This window comes from Neopelma chrysocephalum, unplaced genomic scaffold (genome assembly GCF_003984885.1).
Source record: "Neopelma chrysocephalum unplaced genomic scaffold, ASM398488v2 Primary Assembly neopelma1_99, whole genome shotgun sequence".
NCBI lineage: Eukaryota > Metazoa > Chordata > Aves > Passeriformes > Pipridae > Neopelma > Neopelma chrysocephalum.
The window spans coordinates 2770207-2795852 of record NW_020897762.1 but is presented as its reverse complement, the minus strand read 5'-3'; the positions used below and the strand labels follow the sequence as shown (position 1 = coordinate 2795852).

At 41.3% G+C, this 25646-nt stretch overlaps 2 protein-coding genes across 4 annotated transcripts; one reads left to right on the top strand and one right to left on the bottom strand.

The window, feature by feature from the left end:
* Positions 1–1160: 1160 nt before the first annotated feature.
* On the bottom strand, positions 1161–22586 carry APLF (aprataxin and PNKP like factor). 3 transcript variants are annotated; one of them, XM_027694976.1, is made up of 9 exons: positions 22509–22586; positions 20328–20479; positions 18899–19025; positions 16101–16279; positions 12997–13385; positions 8062–8184; positions 6761–6807; positions 5822–5860; positions 1161–2043 (listed from the first exon to the last, which is right to left on the bottom strand). In XM_027694976.1, exons 2-9 carry the CDS (start codon positions 20424–20426, stop codon positions 1838–1840), a joined length of 1209 nt encoding a protein of 402 aa, XP_027550777.1. In that variant the 5' UTR covers positions 20427–20479; positions 22509–22586; the 3' UTR covers positions 1161–1837. The 3 variants fall into 3 exon arrangements, with proteins under 3 accessions (XP_027550777.1, XP_027550775.1, XP_027550776.1); XM_027694974.1 differs by lacking the exon at positions 22509–22586 and adding an exon at positions 21884–21944; XM_027694975.1 differs by lacking the exon at positions 22509–22586 and adding an exon at positions 21911–21940.
* On the top strand, positions 21971–24611 carry FBXO48 (F-box protein 48; the record flags this gene model as incomplete). The annotated part of the gene is given in 3 exon segments (XM_027694958.1): positions 21971–22199; positions 22202–22497; positions 23841–24611. Coding segments are annotated over 3 exon segments (687 nt in total), but the record flags the coding sequence as incomplete, so codon positions are not given.
* Positions 24612–25646: the final 1035 nt, after the last annotated feature.

The following is a 25646-nucleotide window of genomic DNA, read 5'->3' as shown; positions in this document are numbered from 1 at the left end:
CTGGTTCCAGAAGAAAAAACATGGAAGTTAACACATGGAAAGCATCACAGGAAGCAGGAAACCACAGCAATAAAATCTGGGCATGCAATACTCCAAAAAAGCCAGGGGTGAAGCACTGCTCCAGAATAGCTCTGTAAAGTGCCCCAACAATACACCAGTCACTGCAGAAGTCAAGAGAAAAGCCATAGGGTGAAACACCTCAAAAAGAGGTGGAAGCCTCTGAAAAGCCAAAGAAATAAAACAAACAGGTCTGAAGGAGTACTCCAGGGCCACGTGGTGATGCACTCCAAAAAGCACCAGGTGAGGAAGAGAACAAAAGAATCAGTGAGCAATGTGCTAAAGAAAGGCAGTGAAGGACTTCTCTGTGAGGCTGTGATGAACGATTCCAATAAAAGCTGGGCAGTAAGGTGAAGGAAACCAACATAATACGAGATTCCAAAAAAAGCTGGGCCTTGTGGCAAAGGGCTCCTGCAGAGGCAACACAGCACAACACAGCATAAAACTCTTCAGGGGTGGCACAGTGAAAGACTTTTGTGGGGCAGCTTCTCAAGGTGAACAAGGTGAAGGGCTCCAGAGGGTCCATGAGGTAAGGAGCTGGCTCCTGAGGTGGTCAGGAGCAACAACGTGGTGGTCCAGCAGGTCTGGCCCATGGCTTCCAGACTGGCTCACCTGTCTCCTGGCCCTGAGGGCAGCAGCTTCCCCACCCAACACATCCCCAACAAGGTGGGAGCAGGAGGGCTCAGGGCTGTAGGGAGGGGCTGAGGCCACACATAGCTTGGTGCAGGAATGGCAAGGCCCAGGCACCACTGGATTTGGTTTCCCTTGGCAGTTTTTTCCCCCAAGAGGAGCCTCCTCACAACAACAGGGACGTGTGCGCCTGAGTCAAAAAACCCAGCATGGGTATTGTAGAGGACACCACATCCACAAAGTCCTCCTGAAAAGTCCATAAAAACAGCTGGAGTATATTTGGATGCCTATTTGCAGCCACACAAGAATGATTCCCCTGCTGAACTTTAGGACTGTGTCCAGCTCCAGTTAGCTGTCCAAAAACATACTAAAACTTAACTTACTTTCTGTGAGGTTCAGGGAAGTGGTGAACACACTGAAGGCAAGATATTCCAATAATGTCTTTAGAAATTACAGAGACACGGTTACACATCTTTCCTACTGTATGTTACAAGTTTATTTGTGCAAAAATACAGTCAGTCATCAAGACTTCAGCTTTGCTGAGAACTGAACACAATTCCAGCGATATACAGGCATGGAAAGACGTACTGTTGTAATTGGAACAAATACACCATAACTGTTGTTAAGTCAACCAAGTGGTTCAATACACTTTGAGATACTGTTCTCAAGTGATTTAGACAACCTGTATTTAATTACTGTACCTCAAGAGAACCAACAAAATGATACCTAAAAGGAAAGCTGGGAGCAGAATAATGAAGTTTACAACTGCACTAACTCAAAGGAACATTAAAAAATGGTTTAGGCTTTCCTAATGCCAGTATTTCTTTCAAGTGCAGGGAGATGAAGTTTTACCAACCTTTAAAATTGTATTTCAAAATAACTGTAAAACAAATAGATGAAGAAAAGAAAGAAAAAACAACCAAAACTTTTGGAGCTCCATCCTGTGGGTCCACCACTTAATAAAAAAAGCACCACACCGCCCCCAAAATAATACATATGGACAAAAAGGCATTGCTGAATCCCCTGGCCCCACTAAAATCTTCCTGTAGCTCCTACATCACTGAGAAAAAGTTTTCAAACAGTTCATCTTCTCTGTGCAACCATGTTTTAACAGAACCGCACTGGACACTCATAGCGTTGTTCCAAGCACCTATTTCTTGGTCTTAAGAAATCTACCTGCTTCTTGCACAAGTGTTTCAACATCCTCATTGTCCTTTTCTTCTGAACTCGGTTCCCAGTCCGAGTCCTCATCAGTAGCTTCGCACTCCTCTTCCTCATCATCTATAAAGCTGTCATTGAGGTCATACTCATTGGCTTCACCATCATTGGCACTGTCTTTCTCCACAGCCCTTTTTCCTGTAGGGACAAAAATGTCATGTGTTCCTGAATCATCTGTGCAGAACTCAAGAGCCCTCCCAGAGCCCACCAAGTTAAGTCTCTCTCCTTAAGAGGAGAAGGAATCACCTAACACATCTATCTTCTGATTTACTTCCATAGTTACTTTGATCCTAGATCAAAGACAACTTCTTCATCCATCCATATATACTTGGGGCTCTTTTATACTTTCAGTCTTTGGAATCTGACATGGCTTTTAATTCCTACTCACTTCTTTCCTAAGCTTCAGGTGAGAGAAGGGAGTCTTCTATATCACTTGCCTCCTACGTTCTCCATTTGGATCCATGCTGGATAGTCCGTGCTTCCTTTCTGAACATGGGTTAAGGAAACAACAAGTGCTGAACACTTTCCTGAGCTGGGGCAGCCTACCTGTGTCCCAGTTCAGTCTGTTATATCTCACTGCTTTCCAATCTGCTTCCCATCCACCTACTTCACAACTTACATTTTGTCATCAAATTGCCTTCTGCCTTCACAGCTTTTCACAACAGTCTTTATTGGCAGGAATCATACTTGGAAACCTCTCCTTAGAAGAAATGGATGCCATTCACAGCGTGCTCCAAAACTTTCTTATAGTTTGTCTTGCAGCAGTCTTTGCATTGCTTGAATGTGTTGGCATATTTAAATTGATCCCCAGAGGCAGGATAATTCTGCTGTTTGAAGAAGCCTTACCTATCTGACTTGGTAGTATCCATAGGTAGGATACATACACAGCTGCTGCCATGGCAGCATCAACTTCTTTTATTTATCAGTAGTGAGCACCTTCAACAAGGTAATTTTCACTGCATTTTGGTGGATATGTGTAACCTTTTGTCTGCAACCCTATGACATCTCCCTTTTTCTTACATGTCCACAATTCCCAACTAGCCATGGCCTGTTAATATTCTAATCATGTCTTATTCTGCCATTAAGTCACACCTCTGAGTTTAAGCCTCCAATTTTTGCATTCTTATCAATAGATAACATCTCAATGACATAGGGACAGATAACTTATCTGTTGAGCAGTTATCATCAGCTTTCAAATGAAACTATAAACATGTATTTTTTTCTCAGCTACAGACCCCAGTCCAAAGCCTCAGGTTTATTTTAACCATAAGCACTTTCCAGCAAACTCTTAAAGCTTTAGGTCAGAGTTCCAGGCACTCAAGCTGTGCGTGGTGAACAACCACCACCACTGGCACCTTGTGTAGTCAGACCACAGCCTCTATCAGTTACACTTTTTTATTACTGGAAATGCTACTGTTCCAGAATTATCTTCCTTTTTATGCTTGCTAGTTTATTGTTTAACAGACTTCAGTGGAAATTAATCACGGCCATGTCAGCCCATACCAGCAGAATTTCTTGTAAGATTCATCACAGACTATGGTTCTGCAGAATGAGTTACGGCTTGAAGGGGAGGGACCAAAACAAAGATGCTGAATCCAGGAAGAACAAAATCCCACTACTCGGACTAAGCTTATGAGAATAATAAGCCCAAGAGCTGCTTAGCAAAGAAAAGCTCTTCTTCACTTTCACACCACTCTGGGGACATTTTACAAGAGAAACAGGAATTCTGGCACAATACTAATGACTTCTGTATTTTTCCTATAAATGCAGGACTAGCATACTCTGTTCTCCCTCCCTGTACACCCATGCTTTTGGATTTCAGAAGGGAATGATGCACTTCCTTCCATGTCTTCCCTATCCACCTCTTTCCATTGTAGTTTAATCAGCACCCCAGTCCCCAACACTGCTCATTAAGCTCAATTCTGCCTCTTCCCCAGTGCTGTATTTATAAAGATGACCTTTAAACTTTCTCTGAAAGTATCTCCTTCATGTAGGGAGAAAAAGCTTGCTGACCACTCCTCCCAAAGAGTTCTATTTGGAAGTGAGCTGATCAGCTTGCTAGAAAACCTACAAAGAAGTGTGTAGGAGAATCCTGCATATTCCATGGTCACAGCAGGTCATTCATCTCAGTAGCAACAACACAATGAGGTCATTCAGTTGTGACAATTTAATGACAGCATAACTCTTGATTTTTTTTTTTCTTCCTCCCTCACAACTACTCCCCCAGTAATTTGCCTCAGACTATTTCTTGGAACATTCTCCGCAGGCAATTCGTAAACCCTCTGGTAGCAATTAGACTAAAAATGTTAAAAACCAAACATGTCAAATGTCACGTAGAGCCTCTTCTCTTGGCTGGTGGAGTTTAAATACATATGTAGGGAAATTAATCCTGCTGTGCTTAACAGTGCAGTTGTGCCAAACAGCACAAAATAAAGGTTAATGAAGCCCTGACTGTGTGACCCTGCTTGTTACAGCTGCCTCAGGTGTGAACCTGCTGAGCACTACACCTTTTACAAGCTTTGCCCTCAAGAGAGCTAAGTAAGCCAGTCAACAAGATATTTAAAAATTTTTAAAAACCCAGTAAATATGAACAGCACTTTAATGAATTAATTCCCTTCCTTCCCCTGTGCATGGAATATCAAGTCTTCCCCGGTTCTTACTTAGTAACAAGAGTTGAATTTGATAGATTTAGACTTTTAGATATGCACACAGCCCAGACTGTTTCATTCTGAAATCTTCACCACTCACTGCTTTTACACTGCTGCCAACAGCTCTGACCACTCTGTAACGCATTTTTACAAGGGACTTCTGATCAAGATGGGGCTGGTACTTGTATCACAGGATGCAACAAAGCACACAGGTAACAAATACACCTCGGAGTATTCTGGTGCACAGATACAACCATAGCAAGCGTTTGGTGACAGCCAAAGTGCACACGTTTGATAAGGAATTGGTATGGGAAAGAAATTTCTCAGCAGGAAGTTTAAAACAACTTCCTGCACCCACCCACAACAGAAATGAAGGCCAAACCACTTTGCCTAGAAAACTAACTACAACTATTTGCACTTTTATTTATTTTCTGTAGAAGGCAGATCTCATTTGAGGAATTCTTTAGGAAATGCCCAGCCACACCTTGGTGATCTCAAGGAAGACAAGGCAGTTCCCACTCCTGCTCAACAAGCAGCAGTTCCACACCTTCCTGTCTTGCTCAGGCCAGTGAAAGCAAAGACTGCATAGCATCGCACTTTCAGACTGCTCTTTAAAGTCCACTTTTAAATTATTTTAGAAAGAATAAGAAGCTTCACATTTAGAAGCTGAGACACAAAAGAATCGTGGAAGCAGCCCTAAAGCGTATTTAAAACTAGAGTCTATGCATCCACAACATATAAACTTCTTTCACTTTAGCCCTAACAAGCCAGTATTTACCCTGAAATATCAATACCTAATGGAAAGAAAAGTTCATGTTCACATGCACAGATTATCACTTGAAAGTTATTTCAAGGTCAATGGAATGCAGAAGGGTTATCTACATGTTTCAGGAGTAATCAATCTTTACGGGGCAACCTTAACTAGCTTTGTATGAAATATTGGATTCTTTTCATCCTACTATGGCCCCTGTGTAAGGAAGGAAGAATTGATTTAGCCACATGTGTCTGTCCTTAAAAAACCTGTTTGTTTTCTTGCCTGCTTCCAGGGAAGTACAGAGATGATTATCCAGAAAGCCTGGCACAAATTCAATTGAAGCAATATTACTCGTAAAAAAACAAGAAGGGTTTTTACTAAAATAAATAACAACTACTTTCTCCTCAGGTAAGTATTAGCAAGCATCTATAGTACTATTAAATGCCAAAAACCCACAGCAGACCAGCTGTGCCCCATGCTGATATGCCCATTCATAACTTTAGAACACACTCACCATTTCTTGAAGTTCGCTGTCGGGTTCCTCTTTCAGTTCCTAAAGAAAGGGAAGTTTTTAGTCAGGACAGAGCGAACCCTGACATAAGGGTTATGCCATTAAACAATTCCCGCAATGGCTGTGCTGCACTTACAAGTATAAAAACTACTCTGCTGCCCAAAACCACATTTTTTGTCTTGAATCATTCCCAAGAGATCATCCAGACAAACTATTCTCAATGTTATGACCCCTGCCATCTGTAGACAAATGTCACCAACAAAGGTTGGGGGTTTTTAAGAAGAAAACCGGAGTATTTAAAAGCATTTATATATTTTACACTATTGTTTCCATAACTGCAGTTCCTTACTTAGTAATGTCACAATCCTGAGTCCTTACAGTAAAATACATTATCATTACAAATCCATAACTGTTCTGCTCTAAACTACTGTTTATTGCATAGGGATTTCATGTGGAAAAAAGCCCCAGATTCAATAATCTAGAAAAAGCACAAAAAAATGTGAAGTATCTCTTTCAATTCTTTAAGAACAAACAAAATGTACAGCACATTCCCCTGTGTTTTTCAACAAGTCAAGTCGATGGAATATAAAAAGACTACAGAGTGCTAGAATAGGAACTCAAATTCAGTTTTAGGTCTCAAGAGAACATATATGCAAAAATTAGTTCTCCAGTAAGAAAAATCACTGGTCACCCCCCCAAAAAAAATACAGAAAGATGACAGATATGGTTGCAATGTTTGGTTCAGAGCATCAAAAAACTTTAAAATTGTAACTCATCAGAAGAAAAAAAAATCCCAGGAAAAAAAAAATCCAAATACAGAGTAAGATGTAAATTTTATTCTCAAAGTAGATTAAAGCATTTTATTACAAGTTTTGGGTATCCATCACTGGGTTTGGGGTTTTTTTCCTCACACTTTGAGCAGTATTGAACAAGTTGGCTTACCTGGAGGTGCAGTGTGCTTGTATTCCAGCTTGTGCTGTGGGTTCTTCCTGCAAAGAAGAAAATAGTAAAAGCTTGATTCATCACCTTGTTCCACACTTAAAAAGTCCAGAATTCCCTGCTATTTTATGGATAATTTTCAAGGCATAGCATTTAGATCAGTTGATTATGCTCCTTTCAAGTAGTGGCCAACAGAGGAGGACAACAAAAATAACATGAAAAACCTTCAAATTATATCTGTTGCTTTATCAAAAGAATTATCATTGTTTCATGGGTGCCTCTTTTCCTCTACATCCAAAAAATGAAGCAAATATTAAGAAATTACCAACTAATACAGCACAGAGGTTGTCTTATGTGGAAGGAGAGACAGGTTGGGGTTTAGATAAAGCATCCATTGTACTCCTGAAAAGCATGTTGGCAATTTCATTACTGATATAAACCTACATTGATCAGCCTGAGATGAAAAGTTCATCTCATAGAAGTTTATAAGAGGAACGCTTTTTCTGCATTAGCTGAATAGAACCATGGCTTTTTCTTAAAAGCTGCCCTCGTTTTGTTAAATTTCATGGAGAACATGCTCTTGAGGATCACACTTTCCAAGAAAAAAGGTTTCTCTGCAGGAAGAATCTTTATTAACAGCAGCCCTTAGTTTCAACATGGCCCCACAGAAGTCTTATTGCCTCAAAATATATCTTTTTATCCATTGTGGCAATTCCACAGCAGTGAAACTCTCCTAAATAAAAGTGTAAAACCTAGATACTGAAAAACAAATAGAATAAAACAGTATTTTGAGGAAAATCAACAGTGCTTAAAAGAAAACAGCAGTCAGCCATAAACTGGTTTTTATTGTTACCTCAACTATGCTTTCTAACAACTCAAAATAGTTTTTGTACAAAATCTCAACAAACACTTTATCAAAATTTAAACTAAGAGTTACATACCAGGAACACCAGGTAACAATAAATTATATAGAAACAATACATTTATATAAAAGAACAGTTTACTGAATGCTGGATAGAGAAGAGTGTTGACCTTCAAGTCACTGAATAGGTTCCAAGAGTCAAATTTTCATTTGCCAGCTGAAATTACTAACAAAGCAGTGATTTTTACTATGTCACCATGCAAAATATGCACAGACCCAGGTGCTTTAAAGGTACCAGTCTGACCACGGTACGTTTCAGAAGGCTACAGTCAAGGTTTAACACCAAGAATTATTCTCATTATTCTACTGTCATTTTGCAACTGCAGGGGAGAACATTCTTAACCTGTAAACAAAAAGAGCCACTTTGTGCAGTGTTTCTCACCTATAACAAGCTGTTCCATACGGACACTCGGGCCGGTTGTCGTTGTTATCCTGAGATATCTCTATGTCATGATAGTCGTCATCATTAGGGTGACTGAACTGCTGGAAGTGAATGGGATTCTTCCTGCAAAAGACAAATATACACTAAAATCTGACTATTCTGCTTCAACACAAGAAGCAAAGACAAGAAAGCTGTTACTGAATCAGTGACAGCTCATTTTTCTGTGATTACGTGAAGAGGAGCTTTTAATGTTTAACCTGATGCAGACCATAAGACTTGCTTTCAGGATAACAGAAGAAAAGTTTTGTCTCAGCTGCAACAGAGGTCAAAAATAAGAATTTTCCTATTTGCCATCAGCTTTTCAAACCTCCAACACATATACAATAGGTTTTATTAGAACAACACATCACCACGCTGACATGAAGTCGCACCATAAGATGCAACAACCGCACACGTAGTTGAGTCACATCAACGTTAGTGATGAGAGCACATGACCAGCATGCACAATTTCCTGCTCTACAGCACTTGAATCCCAGGTCAGCAAGTAGGGAACACAAATACATGCATCACTGAAAGAACATTCCTGCTGCTTCTATGCAATAAATTTCCACACAACACACAAGACAAGGCAGCCATAAACAGCATCACTTATAGAAGAGTTTTTCTTTCATAGAACTGCTGTAAGTGATGTTAAAAAGAACACAGAAAAACATGTTATAACTTCAGGAGAAATTCATGTGACAGATCAAAACATACTACAAAAAAATGCATCAAAATGAACATACTGGTACCAAAAGCAAATCTACCTTTTCCCCATGATTTCTTTTAGAGACTTTGTTTTTCTGAGCATAATCTTTAAAAGCAAGAAATGTGAGACATTTTAATAATTTTTTTTCCAAAAGATATCCACAAAACACTTCAGTGATTTCCAATCATTCCCAGAGTACATAACCTGTGGTTTGTTTGTGCACTTCTCAAAGATCCAGTATCCCTTAGATCTACTTCCATAACTGACAGACTTCTTGTCCTAGTCTTTTCTGTTATTTCTGCAAACTGTAGGGTAAATAAAATAATGCTTCACTAGAAACCACTGATAGGTTGCATTTACCAATCTTTTATTCCACAAGTTCTCATGAACCATTACTTCTTATGCCAAATTCAGACTGGCTGCCTACTTCTTTTCCCATTTAAAAATAAATGGGATGAAACCAAGTCATTTTAGAGCCTATTTGCTTTGTTTTCTCAATGAACAGAGCTAACAAACTAGCAATAATAGCAAGAATTCTCAGTCAATTCATCTTCTCCAAAGGATACAGCAGCAACTAATGCTCTTTGAAATAATTTTAATCTGTATTCCTACAGCAAGACACGTAGCATTGCAGTCTCCAAGGAAAGAAGGCCTTGTAGCTGTCAATTAGCCAATTTATTGTATTTTAGGAGATATTCTTTTTCCTTTCAAAAATTTGCCTCAAGACCTACACCAAACAGCCCTTACTGGAGGAGAAGAAAAAAAAAGTAGTAAGGGAAGAGCAACAAACGGGTCGTGATGCACAAGACCTTGTCACCAGGCTTCAGGAGACTTTGGGCCAGTGGACGGTGCTCCTCAAATTACACATTTTCTGTGAAGCACCTTGAACATGTCCCACCACAGAGGCTCAGGACTAGTAGAAACATCATATTTTATCTTACCTTTACCTGGATAATTTGTACTTATTCTACTTCTCTGTGTAGTGCAGCAATACCCAGCAAAATAAATGGAAGCAGAAAAGTGCATAGGTAATATTAAGCAAATATTTCCCCTTCTTGCAAAAAAACCCCTAAGGCTTCTTCCTTAAAAGTTTTGTTTGAGGTTTTTTTATCATTTATTTTTAGACATAAGATACTTGAGTTACAGGAGCACATTATCACACTGTAAGCTGCACAAAGTTAAGTTTCATAACAAAGCCTCACTGCACAGGGATTTGTTATTCATTTGATCAAATCAAAACCATTAGGCCTTACTTGCACAAAAAGCAACCAATTAGAAACCTATTTTAAGAATAAAGTTTTATGACCATTGCCTTCATATAAACATACTGACACAGTAAGTGCAGCTTTGCTTTCACAGAAGCTCTGAATTTGTATCCTCACACTTCATGATGCAGGAAACTATGCAAACAAAAACTATGCAAATAAAACTTAAAAAGTTCTTCGCCATCAATGCAATCAACTCAAGCAGAAGTTGGCAAGTATTGCTCAGTGACATATTTAAGATAGCTATTCATCTATGCAGCCACCAAAAGCAACAATTAAAAGCTTTTTCTAAAGCAATTTTAACTAACCACTTCAGAATCCCTGACTCCTCACAATCCCATGCAGAAGACCCATGGCCATCTCAAGGGCTTATTTTCTCAGCTACTGGAAAAACTGGTAGTGAAAATGTAATTAATTACCAGCACTACTAATAAAGCTGTAGAATTCAAGCCTGCAGTTATGCCACAACTACACATAAGATGTTTCTAAGTTCGAAATTTTAAGTCTTATTAGAAGACAGGACTCAAAAAAAAAAAAAAGACAGATGCAGGTCTTTAGCTGCCAGACTTACAAGCTCAAGGTGAAAGGAAAAATACTTTTATAAACAAACAAATAGCAAAGTATTTAGAAGAACAGACAAATCCAAAAGTTGGTTGACCATCTCCTGCTTTGGCAGGTACAGGAAAGATTTGCACACCGCCATTCTGCAGAGAACTGTATCCCAGGCTACGGCAAAAGGAATTGTGGACAAAATTTGTGAGTTCCAATGTGAGAACAAAGTTCAGGTCTCCTGTACCCTTCTATGTGGCCTTTGAAAAGGGGAGTGGTGGTGGATGGGGAGTGGTGGTGGATTTACTTTTATTTTTAATTTCCTATTCTTCTAACTTCAGAAAAACAACCAACAGACAACAAAAAGAGCACACAACAGTGTTCAGAGGGTGAGTTCCTTGACAACAAATATAGGCAGCTACAACACATACAGAGCACTTTGTCTCCCAGTGGTAACAGCAGTTCCTTTCAATTTGGCAAAGCTTCAGGCCACCTCAGAAAGAGAATATGACACTGCAGGAAGGTGACAAGAAGATTCCCTGAGGTGAGAGGTTCTATCAACCTTGGTTCTTTCAAAACCAGTGATTTCAAATTCATAAATGAAGAAACTGAACTATGGGTTACAAAGTTATTTCCTAAACCTTTAAGACAGGTATAAGAGATATCTAATCAAATTAATAGATTTAATTCTTAATCTGCGCTCCAACACAGCTCTGCACCAATGCAGAAACAGCTACTTGGGGGCCTTGAATTAAAAGCAAATACAAAGACAGACAACAAAGCACATTTCTATTACTGCAAACAGGCAGGTTCAGTCTCACGACATTTCCTGAAGATCAAAGCTGATATTTTTGATACTCCCTATTTACAAATTTCTTTGACTAAGTAGGATTAATATGTGTTATTTCAGAACATTCTTTTTTTCTTATAAAGCAATACTTTCCAAAAGTATTGCTGTCAAATGTTTTACAATCAAGAGAAGAAACCAAGAATAAATGTGCACATGTAGATTCCTACTCTCTATTACCTAAGATTTGCCTTCCTAAAGATTAGGAATATTTCAGCATATCAGAGCACTAAATCACCTTAATACCCATACAGAGGAAAACCTGTCTGAGCAAAATTAAAAGTAGTTGGAGCAAAACAGAGGCTGCATTTGTAGTACTGAGTCAACTGAATTGTATAATGAAACATGTTTTCATCATAATCATTAAGGGAAAAAATGAGATACATGAAAACTGAAGTATGATGTGCTCACGAACACAACAGCTTTATGGTTTTGATATACACAGTTATCTCAGCATTAGGCCCACCAAACATACAGTCACTTGTGCTTAGTTGTTTTCTCCTTAAACTCACTGTTTTTCTTATTGCTGAAGTCCCTTTGGGGAAGGAGAAAAAAAGTCACAGGACTCCCTGTTTCCTGGATTAGCTCTATCTTTTGTGTTTACAATGCACATGAGTTTATCTAGAGCTCAAAACCTTCCCCTAAATTTAGTTCTCAGGTCACTGGGCATTTTCTAGTCTCAAGAGCACGTCTGGATTTCCATCTTCCCTTCAGTATAAGAACACAGGACACCACAGATCTTTTCTGGGCAGAAACAACTAGCAGGAGGCCAGGCACCTAGCACTGGTGTTCGGGAATTTTGCTGGAACATTTGTATGACAAATCCTCCACTGTGAATTAAGAGGATATGAGTGGGAGAGAAAAAGAGGGAAACCTCCCAATTGTTGCAGTATTTCCAAAGACACTGACCAGATAAGGGTTAACCTGGAGTTCTTAAGTATGCCTTGTTCTGGTTTTAGGGGAAAATGAAAGCTTAAAAAAAAGCACAGAAAAGCAAAGTTATAATAAAAGAAATTCTTGATTATTTAGGGGTGACAAATAGTAAGTATTTTAAACACTCAGATCACAAAGCAGGCAATAAATTAAAAAAAAACCAAACCCTTCAATAAATACAATTATCTTTCATATAAGTCTCACCTGCTAATAAAATAAGCCTACAGGGTCTATGTTGGGCATTTCAACCTTTTACATCTCTTCTCCCTGCTGGTTCCTGATACTGTACACACAGGTCTTTTATTTCTTTTTAAAATAGACCTTTGTCTCTTATTTCCTACAACACTTGCTGCAGTACTTCATCCCTTGTTTGGGCTATATTATCGGTTAGCAAGATATCTTGGCTCCTCTTTTTACCCTTCTAAAATTATTGTTCTGCCATTTGTTTCTCATCAGCCCCCTGTTCAGCAAAAGATCTTTTTTCAAATTAATACTTGTAATGACTTTACAGTTTTCTCTTCCATAGAGAAATTACACTAATACATTACTTCTAAATAGCAAGCTAGCCCAAGCTAGTTTTAATTTTGCTTTACCTGTAACAGGCACTTCCATACATGCAAGGTGTCCTCTTATGCTGGATCTTTTTGGAGCTTTCTGAAGCATCTGCACTTCTGTTTGAATCGGAAATCTCAGTCTCGCAATCCATATTTGCATCAGGCTCAAGAATCCCTTCCTGGGCACCACAATATTGGGAAGTCCCGCCCCAGTGAGCTTGTTGCCTTGTAGAACCAGCACTCTGCTCTTTGTTTTCTGTTTTCTCAATTTTATTGTCTTTACTGGAGGTTTGACCTACTCTTTTAGAACATTTGCTATGCAGCTGCCTATCATTTTTTTCCAGAGAACTTCCGGGGTTTTTTGTTCCAGTCTTGCCATTTCCTTCCATATCTCTCGTGGTATTCTCAAGAGGAAATCCAGATGTATTCTGTGGAACAAGGTTACATTTTGAAGGACCTGAAAATTTACACTCCAGAATTCAAAGCTTTAAAAGTCAAACTGTGCCTCGTCATTCCTGCTTTCAAAATCAGAGAACCACAGAACAGTCCAGGTTGGAAAGGACCTCAAAAGACCACCTGGTCCAGCCTTTAAAATCTTCTAATCCACTTTCCAAGCTCAAGTTCACTGCTAAATAGAGCTGCTGAATGAAAGGCTGGAGTTAAGAAAACAACACACAACATACTTTAAAGAAAACTTATCCTAAAGCTCCCATTTTTGGCCTCAGTTCGCTCACAACATGAGCTCCTCTCTCACCACCTCAGTTTGTGAACAGTCCAAGGACTTTAATTTGAATTAACTTCCAATCAAAAGTAGTCCTCTTGAAAAAATTAATGGGCATTATACAGATGAAGATATATAGTAGGCTCTAGAAGAATGTACACTCCTATAGTAGAATCAATTTTAGTCTGTTAAGTACCAAGATATATGGAATATATATATATTTATCTATACGTGGCAAATATATGGGAATTCATATATTTATATATGGTTCAGGTTACCATATATAAAAACCATATATTAAACCCACCCTGATACATCTTAAATGCTTCAGATCGTGACTAAATCATAAAACAGTCTGTCATAGATACCATCAGACAAATAGTTCAGCTTTGACACATACTGCATTTTAAAATTTTGGAACAAATGTACATTTAAAATGAGAGATGTGTTGTTTGGAAAAAGAACACAAGATACATAACCAAGACAAGAACACTGTCCTGACAACTGAGACATTACCTGGAAGCATATCTACATTGAAGGCTGAACTACTGTGATGCATCACAGAACTATTCCAAGGTCTCTGCTCTCTGCAGGTTATTATCCAAGTTTCCCCTCCAGTAAATTTATACTTAGTTTACACAGATGTGTTTGGCAGAGCTTGAAAATCAGCCAGGGTGGTTTCCTGTTTGATTTTGTTCCTTTCAATGCAAGCCTCATCAAATTTTATCCAAAACCAAAGACAATTACTTTTGAGCAGCAACGTGATTAAGAAAGGGCAAAGTCAGCATTAATATCAGATGATCCTGACAGCAGCACATTTAGTAACTCAACTCAGAGACAAAGACAACTCCCAAAATAAGGCTCAGCAAGCAACTGCAGCTTGGGAAATCAGCCTTTCTTTGCAAAGGGAGGCACAAATTACCCTAATTTGCTGCTTCCACTTGTGACTCTCTACCACATCCATTGCCTGTATTGTACTTAAAGAGACTAAACACACTTATTAGGATCAGCTACATACCAGGCTGTGATCCAGGGAAAAAAAAGCCACTCGCATCCCAGCACTAACACGGACGGGCCCTCAGCGCTCTCTGGCGGCTGCTGCCTCTTACAACAATTCAGATTACTTTTGCTTTTTTCCCTATGGAACATTTTCTCAGTCGCCTTAAATGCGACAGTAGGACCGTGATTTGGGCTTTGATACCAAAATTACTGTCTTTCAGAGCTCTCTATGATTATTAATTTCGCTTGCCCTAACCCATTAGTTCTCCTGCAAAGTTACAAAGGCAATTTCTTACACTGTGCTTGAGATTGAAATGATTTATGAAATTATTAGGTGAAAATAAGTAAGGCTTCCTACTTAAAAATCACAAAATGGAATAATTCATTATGTAGTCACTCACCTTATAATCTGACAAAGAGAAAATAGCAGAGCAGCTGTTATTAATGCACCTAATGAAAAGCAAAGCTCACCACTTGGAACACTTTCCCAGATTAACCACTGTTACACCAAAACTACTCTGAAGGGTTTGGTCTCCATGAGCAGTTCATTTCAATTAACTTTAAGATTTAATTAAAAAAAACAAAATCAAAACCCCAATTTTTTCAGCATCAAAATCATACCAAATAATACCGCCTTAAGTGTTTTATCGGATCCTAGAACAGATCCATGCAATTCTAATGCTAGACATTAAAAACACCTCCCCAGGCTTAGAGGATACAAGTGAGAGCCCTCAGTTTGCTCTCACCAGCATATGCTTTGTTTTTCTGTGGCAATGATCCTTCTCTTTTCCTCACTTGCAGGTTGTTGTCAGTAAGGATTTGGCTGCCTGTAAACTGCTGTGAGGTCACACAGTGACCAGCTGGACTGCAGGGTCTGTTCACTCATTGCCACAAATCGTTTGGGATTTCAGGTTACAGGGTTGGGTTTTTTTCCCTTTCCTTTTTTTGACTCAGATTTTGAGACAGTGGCATAAGCACACTCCATGCTACCCTTCCTCTGAAACACAGCAGCTGCTGAGCCACACGCCATCATTATCTGACCATAAAACTTCACCTACTAGAATGGCAATAGCTTGGGCAAAGCCCAGTGTCACACCATCAGGAAAAGAAACCACACACATTAAGCCACTCCTAGGACCTGTGCTTTGTCCCATGTCTTCCTGCCTCTTGCTGCAAAGTCTAGTATTTCTGTGGAACATTCTGGGTGTGATTCCCAGAATCCGAGGAGGAAATGCAGAAAACCAAGTCACTGAGGGTTTCCGTGATCCTTGCTACAGAGCTGCCCAATGGGATGGTATTTCAAAACAACAAACCATGAGGAGAACACATAGTTATGTTGTAGATCTAACCTTCAACATGACATTGCCAACTACATTCTCATTTTTTTGCAATACCATAGCTCTTCCTCAAGCCAAAAAGTTACCTGAGATGAAGGAATAGGGATGGAAAAGCAGCTCCTTTTCCCTTGATCTTGCTTTTCACCTTCAAAGTCCTCTACAGTTTCTCCAGAAGCTAATCTTTTTTTCTGTTGCACATTTACTTCTGATTTCAATGACTCCATGACACTTTCTCCCCTTCTGTGGCCTTTTTTCTTTCTGTGACCTAAAAAAAAAAATAAATAAAAGGGTACTTTTGGAATGCAACTTTTTTAGTGAAATCCTGACCACATTAGAAATCTATAGCTACATCAAAGCAGGACATGGGGCAAATGGCTCAAGAAACAGCAGCAGTTGTGCCTGTTTCAACAACACATTTTACACTTACTGCTTATAGGAGTAAAAAGCATGTTTGAGAATGAAACAGACACTTGAGGGGGAATTTGGAGGAAAACAGTAAATATGTGGCAAAGGATATTCTGGAGCGAACATATCAGTATGAGTGATAATAACTCACTTTACACCACAGAGGTGTAAGGATGGCTTACCACAGACCTCTGGTGTAACTGTCCCTTCAGACCACCTGTTTATACAGGCAGACATTAATTAGGGCACAGCAAAATCAGAGCGTGCCCATTTCCCTGGGCAACCACATTGTGGCTGATCATTTCATCTGCCAATAACCAACACAGAAAAAGACAGTGAAATAAAGTTCTGTCTCTCTGAAAAAGCTCATATCTCAGGAAACCTCAAGATCTCTGTACTGAAGCAGTATTTTCTGGATATCCAGTTGAGTGAGACCCAGGGCCACCCTCCTGGTTTTGCTACAGCTTCATCTGCTCCAAAACACACTCAGAAGGAAGATACTTGATGCCATTTTAAAAGACTCCAAAAACTCTCTTCCTTCAAAAAAATGTGCCAGAGTGATGTGTATGAAGCAAGGAATTTTCCCAAATTTTAATGTCTGATTTCAAACCCACAGATCAGTGCTACCTTTCTAGGTAGAAGACAGAAAGGCATAAAAGGGCAGCTTTTTGAATTTCCTCTCTACCTTTCTACATTCCCATCCAATATCACCCTAAAAAGATGCAAACCACTTCACAGTTTTAAGAAAATATTTTTGATTTGCAGAAGAGATTGGCTGCTTTATTAAAGCATCCCATTTTAAGCTGGAAAGACCTCATCCAATAACTTTTTTAACAGCTCCAACAGAGTTTGCATGTAACCCCAGCTCCCTCAAGGTCAGGCCTTCAGATACGTCTCACCCACACAGCTCCAAATCTCAATACCAGCAGAATCACAGCATCCAGTCTTTGTAAAAAACATTATATTCACACATATAACAAATGTTATAGTGCTTGTAGAGAAAAAACTGAACCAAACAAGCTCCACTCCCAAAAAAATACAAAACAAAACCACAAACATAAGAAAACAATCACACCAGTACAGGACTCAACATAACCAGCTGAAGTCCTCTGGTACGTGCAATTTTCACATCTGAAGGAACAAGCCAGTGAGGAACTGCCTAGATTTGGAACAGGGGAAAAAAAAAACAAACAACATCAAAACATAAATTTTCTTTTGCTTCTTATAACTTTCTCAAAACTAGCTTTTGAGGAAAGGAATAGGCAGGGTCATGGATGGCACACGACTGAGGTGTTTAAAGCCACAGTTGCCCAGGTCAGTGCACACAGACACCTGTATTTACTACAGGAGAGAAGACACTGCATGAAACACTCCAGTTCGGCTGCTTGGGGATGAAGATCCAAATCCATCACAGCATCTCAGCAGAAACAGCAGCTGGAAAGAGAGACACTAAAGCAGAGCTGCTGCACACAGAGGAGTGGACACACACTCACCAGCCACAGTTCATAGCTTTGGACTGGTTAACAAAGGAAACTCAGCTGTTCACACCCGAATCATCTCATACCTCCCCACTGAAGGACAAGCAGGGTGGGTGGGGTGTGCTGCCTTCAGCACAGAGAAGGTGGGTGGTGTTTAAGAAATGCCAGAGGAGCTTTGCTAAGTCATTTTCCTCCTCTCACTTCTTTAGTCCTCCAGTTCCATCAATTAAAGTCATCAGGGCAATAAATGCCGTGAAGTAAGTTTGTCTAATTGCAGCTTAAGTAAGAAGCTCCCAGAACCAAAGTTGGACATGCTATAAAATTTTCTTGAGGTTTTCCCATGCAGCACCCTTGTGTGTCCTGCTGACAGTGACTGAACAGAGCAGCAGCAGTTCAGTAATTTCCTTTTCCTGGAAGAACAGGAAGGACTGCAACACTATTTTAGCCTCATGTTGTTAAGAAAGTATTATACTGTGAACAACTGCTCCTCCAAGCAAGTAACTTTGGACTAAATGATCAAGTTTGATTCATTAACGGTTAAAAAACTAACACCCAGCACCACCCAAAAAAACACCTACTTTAAAAATCTGTGAAATTAGAATCTAAATTTAGAAGGGCAAAACATCACTAACTTAAGTGTGGAGAAGGATTGGAGATAAAGGTACAGAAATTACCTAGAATTTACACATGAAATAGACAACTTTATAGGAAAGGGCTACAGAATATCCAATGCTCAGCTGTCCAAAGGGAGTTTATTATCTGGCATTAAAAAAAAAAAAGAACAGAAAGAAAATCAACTGATGAGAAAGAGCTCTATCACACCCACAGGACTGATGACAAAGGAGACAACATAAGTTACTCTCCATCAGCTGCCCTGCACAAAGGATGGAAAGAGAAGTAACAAATTAACACTTTCAACCACCACCATTGTAATGGAAGAAAATTACATCAAAGCACAGAAATGCATATTGGAATGCAATTGTACCACACTGCAAACCTACCTGCTGTCATTACAGGCTCAGACACCCTCTGCACCAGGAGATCTCCTTCCAGCATCCAAGATGGAAGCACTCTCTTTCTTTGAATAGATTTTGACTGTTCACTGTCATTATCGTCAGAAAGAGGAACCTGAAACAATATTTACCTTTAATATTTAAAAGGTACTGTTTAGTACCTTTATCCAGTTACAAAAGAGGGGAAGAAACTAGATCACAGTTTCTACACAGTTGCAGCCTGGGTGACCACTTACTTTTCGTTTTATAGTTCCTACTCACTCAGAAAAACAAAAATCTATAGAAACCTTCTTGCAGTAGGAAAAAAACCCTCTCCTTAGACCTTTGGAATAAATAGCTAAAAGGCTACAAACTGAAAGTTTCATAGAAGAGCTTCACCAGCACCTTACTCTAGAGCTTCCACACATAGATATAAGAGAAAGAGCAGGTTTAACAAATGCCTCTTTGTCCAAAAAACCCCAAACAATACAAACAAAAACCCCACAAACAGAAAAGTCTTGCTAAGAATTGTAGGAATGCTAGTTGTATTCCTGCAATTCCCTTCTCCAGAATGCAACCAGACTCTAAATCCTGTCTGCAAAAACAATGCAAATACACCAAAGTCACATTCATTATTTACTGAAAGCAGCACTATCACATTGAACCTCCACTTACTGACAGACAAGTAAGTGTCCACCCCAGGGATCTCAGCTACAGAGAAGGCTGACACTTCATTTGTCGTGTGCAGTTCTTATCTGCTGTACCCCAGTATTGACCAATGTGTCGCTTTAGCACTGGATACACAACAGATGGTGTTTAAGAAAAATCCCACCACCTCCCCACACCATTTATCAGACTGTCTGAAAGCCACCGGACTTGGCAGTGTTTAAAAAAAAAGACAAAAGATGCTCACTTTGAAAACTGTTTTACTGGACAGCCAGGGAAACACTGGGGAGTTGTTTATCCATGTGTTTGTATGGATCTTGACAACACAACTCCATCCCACCTGACAATCCAAATGAAACAGGCTGCCAGGACACTACAAACAGATATTACTTATAGTCAGCCCAAGACACCCACAGTTCAACTCCAGGCTCTCCTCTCTCCTCTTTCAGAGGCTTTTGGGCTGGTTGGAACAGTCATTCATTCCCCCAGGCCTTCACAGGTACTCAGGGGCAGTTACTGATATGGACCAGAGACCAGAACTGGACTTTGTTCTGTAGTACTCAGCTCCAGCACTGAGTCCAAAACACTCCTGTAATACATTTATGTACTTGCACAGCACACAGTCCCAACCAATAAAGCAACAAATTTTGAGTAATTAATTTTGACTGCAGTAATTTACCTCTCGGGGGGGAAAAAAGTATAGAAAGCACAACACCTTTGTAATTTTCAACACACACAAATAATGAATTTCATTAAAAAATTAAGCACCCACCAGATGTCTAGAGGCAGCATCATAATTTCTCATTTTTGCAGCTCCCTGTACCTCAGAGCTGGAACATGATGGTTCCATTAACAATGGAATACAGGACATCTCAACAGCATGAACAGTTGGTGCTTCTTCTGCATCAGCCTCCTAAGTTTTTTCTGACAAAGCAAAATATATTTTAGGTACTCACACATCACAAATATAAACATGCACTTTTGACTCAAACACAAAAGCTGATCTGTATGTTTGTCACTAATAAATACACTTTGAAACTGAACATCAACATCCTATTACACCAACTTACAGAGGAAATAAACACACCTTTCTTTTACCTCACACCTGAAGTATTTTGAACAAAAGACTCTCTAACCACTGCTGGCCCCACTGCTGTGGTGTTTTGGGGTTTAAGTACAGAATTTACACTGGTCACTGCCATGACAAAACTTTGAGAAAGCTGAAATTACAGCTAAGAATTTGCTTTACTGTAAATCTGCACAACTCCCCAAACTCTAGTTCTACACTAAATGTCAGGCAATGATTTTAGGATCTGGTTTTCAGGGTCAGATGCTCAGTTAATCCAGCACCTTCTGGCAAGTTCTCACTACAGGCTACAAGTCTGCAGCTCTCAGGTGCCACCAGCTACTTGGATGCTGGTTTCAAAAGCCCGGTTCAGAGCCACCACATCCAAAATGCTTTTTAAGTTGCAAAAATGCACCCAAACTGCAATTGTTTTGCCTTCAACACTTTGCCCTTCCACTACTCAATTTACTGGCAAAAAGCATTAGGGAAAAACAAGTCTTAATTGCTGCTGTATTCCCTGCACAGCCACGCTGAGCAGTCACTGCCACCTCTTCCTCAGCTCTCTGCACTCCAGGGAAGGTACATGATGACCAGCTGAACTTTCTCTTCATTGCCTCACGAAGAGAAGCATGAGAGGCCAAGAGAAGACAGGGCAGGCTCTGCCCAAAAAGGCCCCTCCAGGTGCTGTTTGGGAGGTTTTGGCTCTCCAGGGGCCAAATCACCAAAAGGGTCAGGATGGAAGGGACCACAGTGGGTCATCTGGTCCAAAGCCCCTGCTCAAGCAGCATTATCCCAGATGATGGGCACATGGCACAGGATTGCATCCAGACAGTTCTGGAATATCTCCAGTGAGGGAGACTCCACAACCTCTCTGGGCAACCTGTTCCACTCACGCAGTAAAGACAAACTCACACCGTGAGTTCTTCCTCACTTTCACGTGGAACTTCCTGTGCATCAGTGTCTGCCCGTTGCCTCTTGCATTATCGCTCTGCGCCACCGAGCAGAGCTTAGCTCCATCCTCTTGGCACCCCCCTACATATATTTATACATATTAACGAGGTCCCCTCTCAGCCGTCTCTTCTAGAGGCTGAACAGCCCCAGCTCCCTCATCCCTTCACCCTAAGAGAGATGCCCCATTCCCCCAACCATCCTCGCTGCCCTCCGCTGGTCCCGAGCGGCCCCCGCCACGGACGCGGCGGTGCCCCGAGCCCGGACACGGGGCCGCGGTGCTGCCTCTCTAAACCCCAGCGGACACGACCCACCCCGGCCCTGCGAGGGGGTGTCGCTACCTCGTGCCGGAGGCTCCGCGGGGCCGGGGCCGATCCCGATCCCGATCCCGGCAAGAGCCGCCGCCGCCGCCGCCGCCTCCTGATGACGCGCGGCCGCCCCGTGACGCGGCGAGGCGCCGGCTCCGCGGGCCCGAAACGGCGGAGATTCGCCCCCGAACAGGCGAGCCAGTACCCTCCCCACCCGGACGGCAGGGACATGGCAAGCGGACACCCAGCCCCGGGCGCCGCCGCCCACGGCCGCCCCAACACACCGCGACAGCGGCCGCGGTGACGCCGCCCCGCCCCGGGGCCGCGGGATGGACGCGGAGAGCGCCGGCGGCCGCGACAGCGCTGCAGAAGCAGGAGCAGGACCAGGAGGAGGAGGAGGAGGACAGGGGGACTTCGTGTCCGCCCTCCCTCCCGAGGTGAGCTCCCGGATTTTCGGCGGCCTGGACGTGGAGAGCCTGTGCCACGCGTCTTCGGCGTGCAAGGGCTGGCACCGCGTCATCGAGGGCAACGAGCGGCTGTGGCGGCACCACTGCCTGGCCGTGCGGGCCGTCTGCCGGAGAGAGATCGACTGCGACCGCGGGAACGGCTACTCCTGGAAGGTAAATTCCACCTCGGGGACACGGCCAGGCTTCCAGCGTGGGCGGTGGGAACGTGGAAGGAAATGACAGCGGCGCGTCTCGCCCCATCCCAGGGTTATGGGGGCAGCGCTGTGGTGACAGCGCGGCTCGGTAACCTGACGGCTGGTAAAATGGATTGAGAAGGAAGGCAAGGCTATTCTTTTTCTTACTCAGGCTGGCCTTTTTCCTGCCCAGGCTGTCCTTTTTCTTGCCCAGGACCACACCTGTCACATCCCGGTTATTCCTCACCCTGCCCTGCACAGCCTCAGCGCTGACCCTCGTCCCAGCAAAGCCGTAACACGGGACAAAGCCCATGCAGACAGGGCTGGGAGGGAGAAGATAACATAACCCTGGCTAGGCAGTGTGTGCTCTCTGGTTGTATTTCTTGGGAATAGGTGCGCTGGTTATGAACGGCTTCCTGGAAAATCATCCTGGATAGCTCTGCCTTGATACAATTTGAGTGACACGCATCCAGGAGAAAAAAGATTGGGGTATAGAAAAGAAAACAAGCAGGAGCTTTTAAAGGCTATTTTGAAAATCTTCCCTAACACAGTCCCAGTTACAGGTGGTCTGAGGAGTTAGGGGCAGGTTCAGCTCCAGAACATGCTGGATGATTTCTCACTGTTGAATCCAGCCTGGAAGCTGAGGGAGATCAGGAGGGGATCTGGTAACAGGTTCCACAGGTTACTCCGGGCCAGGTGATTCCCCCACCCTCAACTGAGCTGGTGTGTTTAAGAGCAGGAGGGCAGTGAAAGGGTGAAAAGAGAGAGAAGCAGCAGCTAAAGAAACCAAGGAAGCCACAGTTCTGGGCTCTGACATTTCAGTAGAGTTGCTGCACTGTGAGGTAGTGGTTGCCCTTTTGGTGTACTGATCTTGATACTCTTGCACAGCAATTTCCGGAACTCCCTGCACTGACTGTCTGTTTTATCTGAAGGGGATTTGAAATAGCAATAAAAGGTTGACGGAAAAGAAGAATCCAGCCAGCCTCCAGAGTTAAAGGTCACAGATAACCTAAACAGGAAGAGAAAGTGAAAGGTGTCTCTTTTAAAGAGTAAGATGAGTTCCTGGTTTAGGTTTTCCATCTTGACCATCAAAGAATTGAGGCAGGCATTGATTTTCCACCCAACTTTGAACAGAAGAGTTGGAAGTAGACCAAGGTCTGCTTCTCGGCAGCACTGCACCTTCCTGGGCTTAGTGTCTAGAGATCCAAAGGCACATTCCAAATCCTTTTTCTAGCCTTACTCTTCCAAGGCAAAACTTACTTGTATTGAATGTTGCTTAAATTGTTTCATTTCCAAGATCTGAGCAATTTGTTTTTCCACCAGATCACATTACTGAGGAACTACTGGAAAAGCAAAGTGAAGCAAGAATGGCTGAGTGGGAAATACAGCAACATTCCTTCACAACACAGCTTGCCAGAGAAAAGCATGTATCCCATGGTTGTTGACACATGGGGAGAAATCTTGGAAGCAGAACTTGAAAGATAAGAAACCACTGCTGATTCTTGCAACTCAAAAACCTTTTGCCAATGGCACACAAACATTTTGGCAGTTGTTGAACTGATTTTGAGTGATTTTTAATTGATTTTGAACTGATGATGAAAGTTTCTCAAAAGAAGTTACAGGTGTCTTTTTTTTATTTGCACTTTATCATATTAATTTTATGTAAAATTCTAAATAAGACTAATGTTCAGTTGTAATTTATATTTATAAATTATTGCTCTGCTGTATTGTCAAAAATATGTTGATTGTACTTTCAATTGGCATTTTTTCTTTTGGAAGAGATGACTTTTATTTAAAAAAAAGAAAGGTGTGTTTGACTTGAAGTGTATCCTACCAGCAGCACATGAGAGCCCACAAAGGAAGACTGGGTTACGGACAAATACAGACACTGGAAAGAAAAGAAGATGACAAGGTGGCCACCTCGCTATCAGCTGAACATTCCCAGTGACCATCTCAAGGGACAAAGTCCTCAGAAGGATCTCTGAACTTGCACCCCAGTTTTTGGCACCAACTTGAAAAACTGCTGTTGGTAAAAGAGGATGTACCTGTCTCGTTATCTAACATAAAAGTGACCACAAATTCAATTTATTACAATTCTCTTTGAGTATCGTCTTTCACTACTTTCTTTGCACTAAAGTAACTGGGGAAAATGCTGGGAAGGTCTCTCTTGCTCAAGGTATTCCTGCAAAATTCAGTCACCAATGTGGCACCAATTTTCTATAGGAAGACTTCTGCCATGGTTATGAAACTTGATTATTTAACCCTTGCAGAATATCTGGTGAAAATATCTAGTATGTTTACTCCCCTTTATTGCAGGTGTCCGGGCTCACAGGCTGTTTGTTGTAGGTGCTCGTATCTGCAGACCAAGCAAAAGACATAACAGCCAGGTGAAACAGGTAGCTCTAAAATGCTTCCAAGAACAGAATGTTGCCTGATCCTTTCTCTAGTTTAGAGCATTCAACAGATTTCCTCAAAACTGATCCATGTCCCTCAGCTTCCTGCATGTTCCCCATTAGAACAGGTCTTCAGTCAATAAGCACTAGTACCTTTTCTGAATCATGAGTAACATATTTAAGTGAGAGCTTTCTCATCAACAGCAGTGCATAACATGATGCAACTATTGGATAATGTTTTTTACACATCTTTTGTAATCTATTCTTTGTAGATGAGTGTTAGTTCTAGGAACAGGACCCCATTGCACTAGGTTTTAAAGATCTCCTTTTAGTGCCAAAAGAGTTGATGCTGTTCTTGTGGGACTGCATTAGCCAAAATGGATGCAGTACCCAAAGTTCACTGAAGCTTCTGCTGTCACCCTGCTACCAAACATGACTGAGGTGTAGCTCAGAGTAAAGAACCATTGCTAAGTATAGGTGTGATGCAAAGCTCAGTGAATTGCAAACACTGCTTCCTCTATTATTAGCTATTCTGCTCTAAGATTATATCTAGTTAGCTCAAATTAAAAAAGAAAAAAACACACCAAAACCCACACCCAGGCACATCAATTTTTCACCAAAGCTGCTGCCTCGCTCCCTGCTCACAGCATTTATCACCCCAACTTTAAGAGCATTAGAAGTGAAAAAAGTGCATAAGAATTCATAAAGAAAATAACACTAGCAGTACATTTTCACC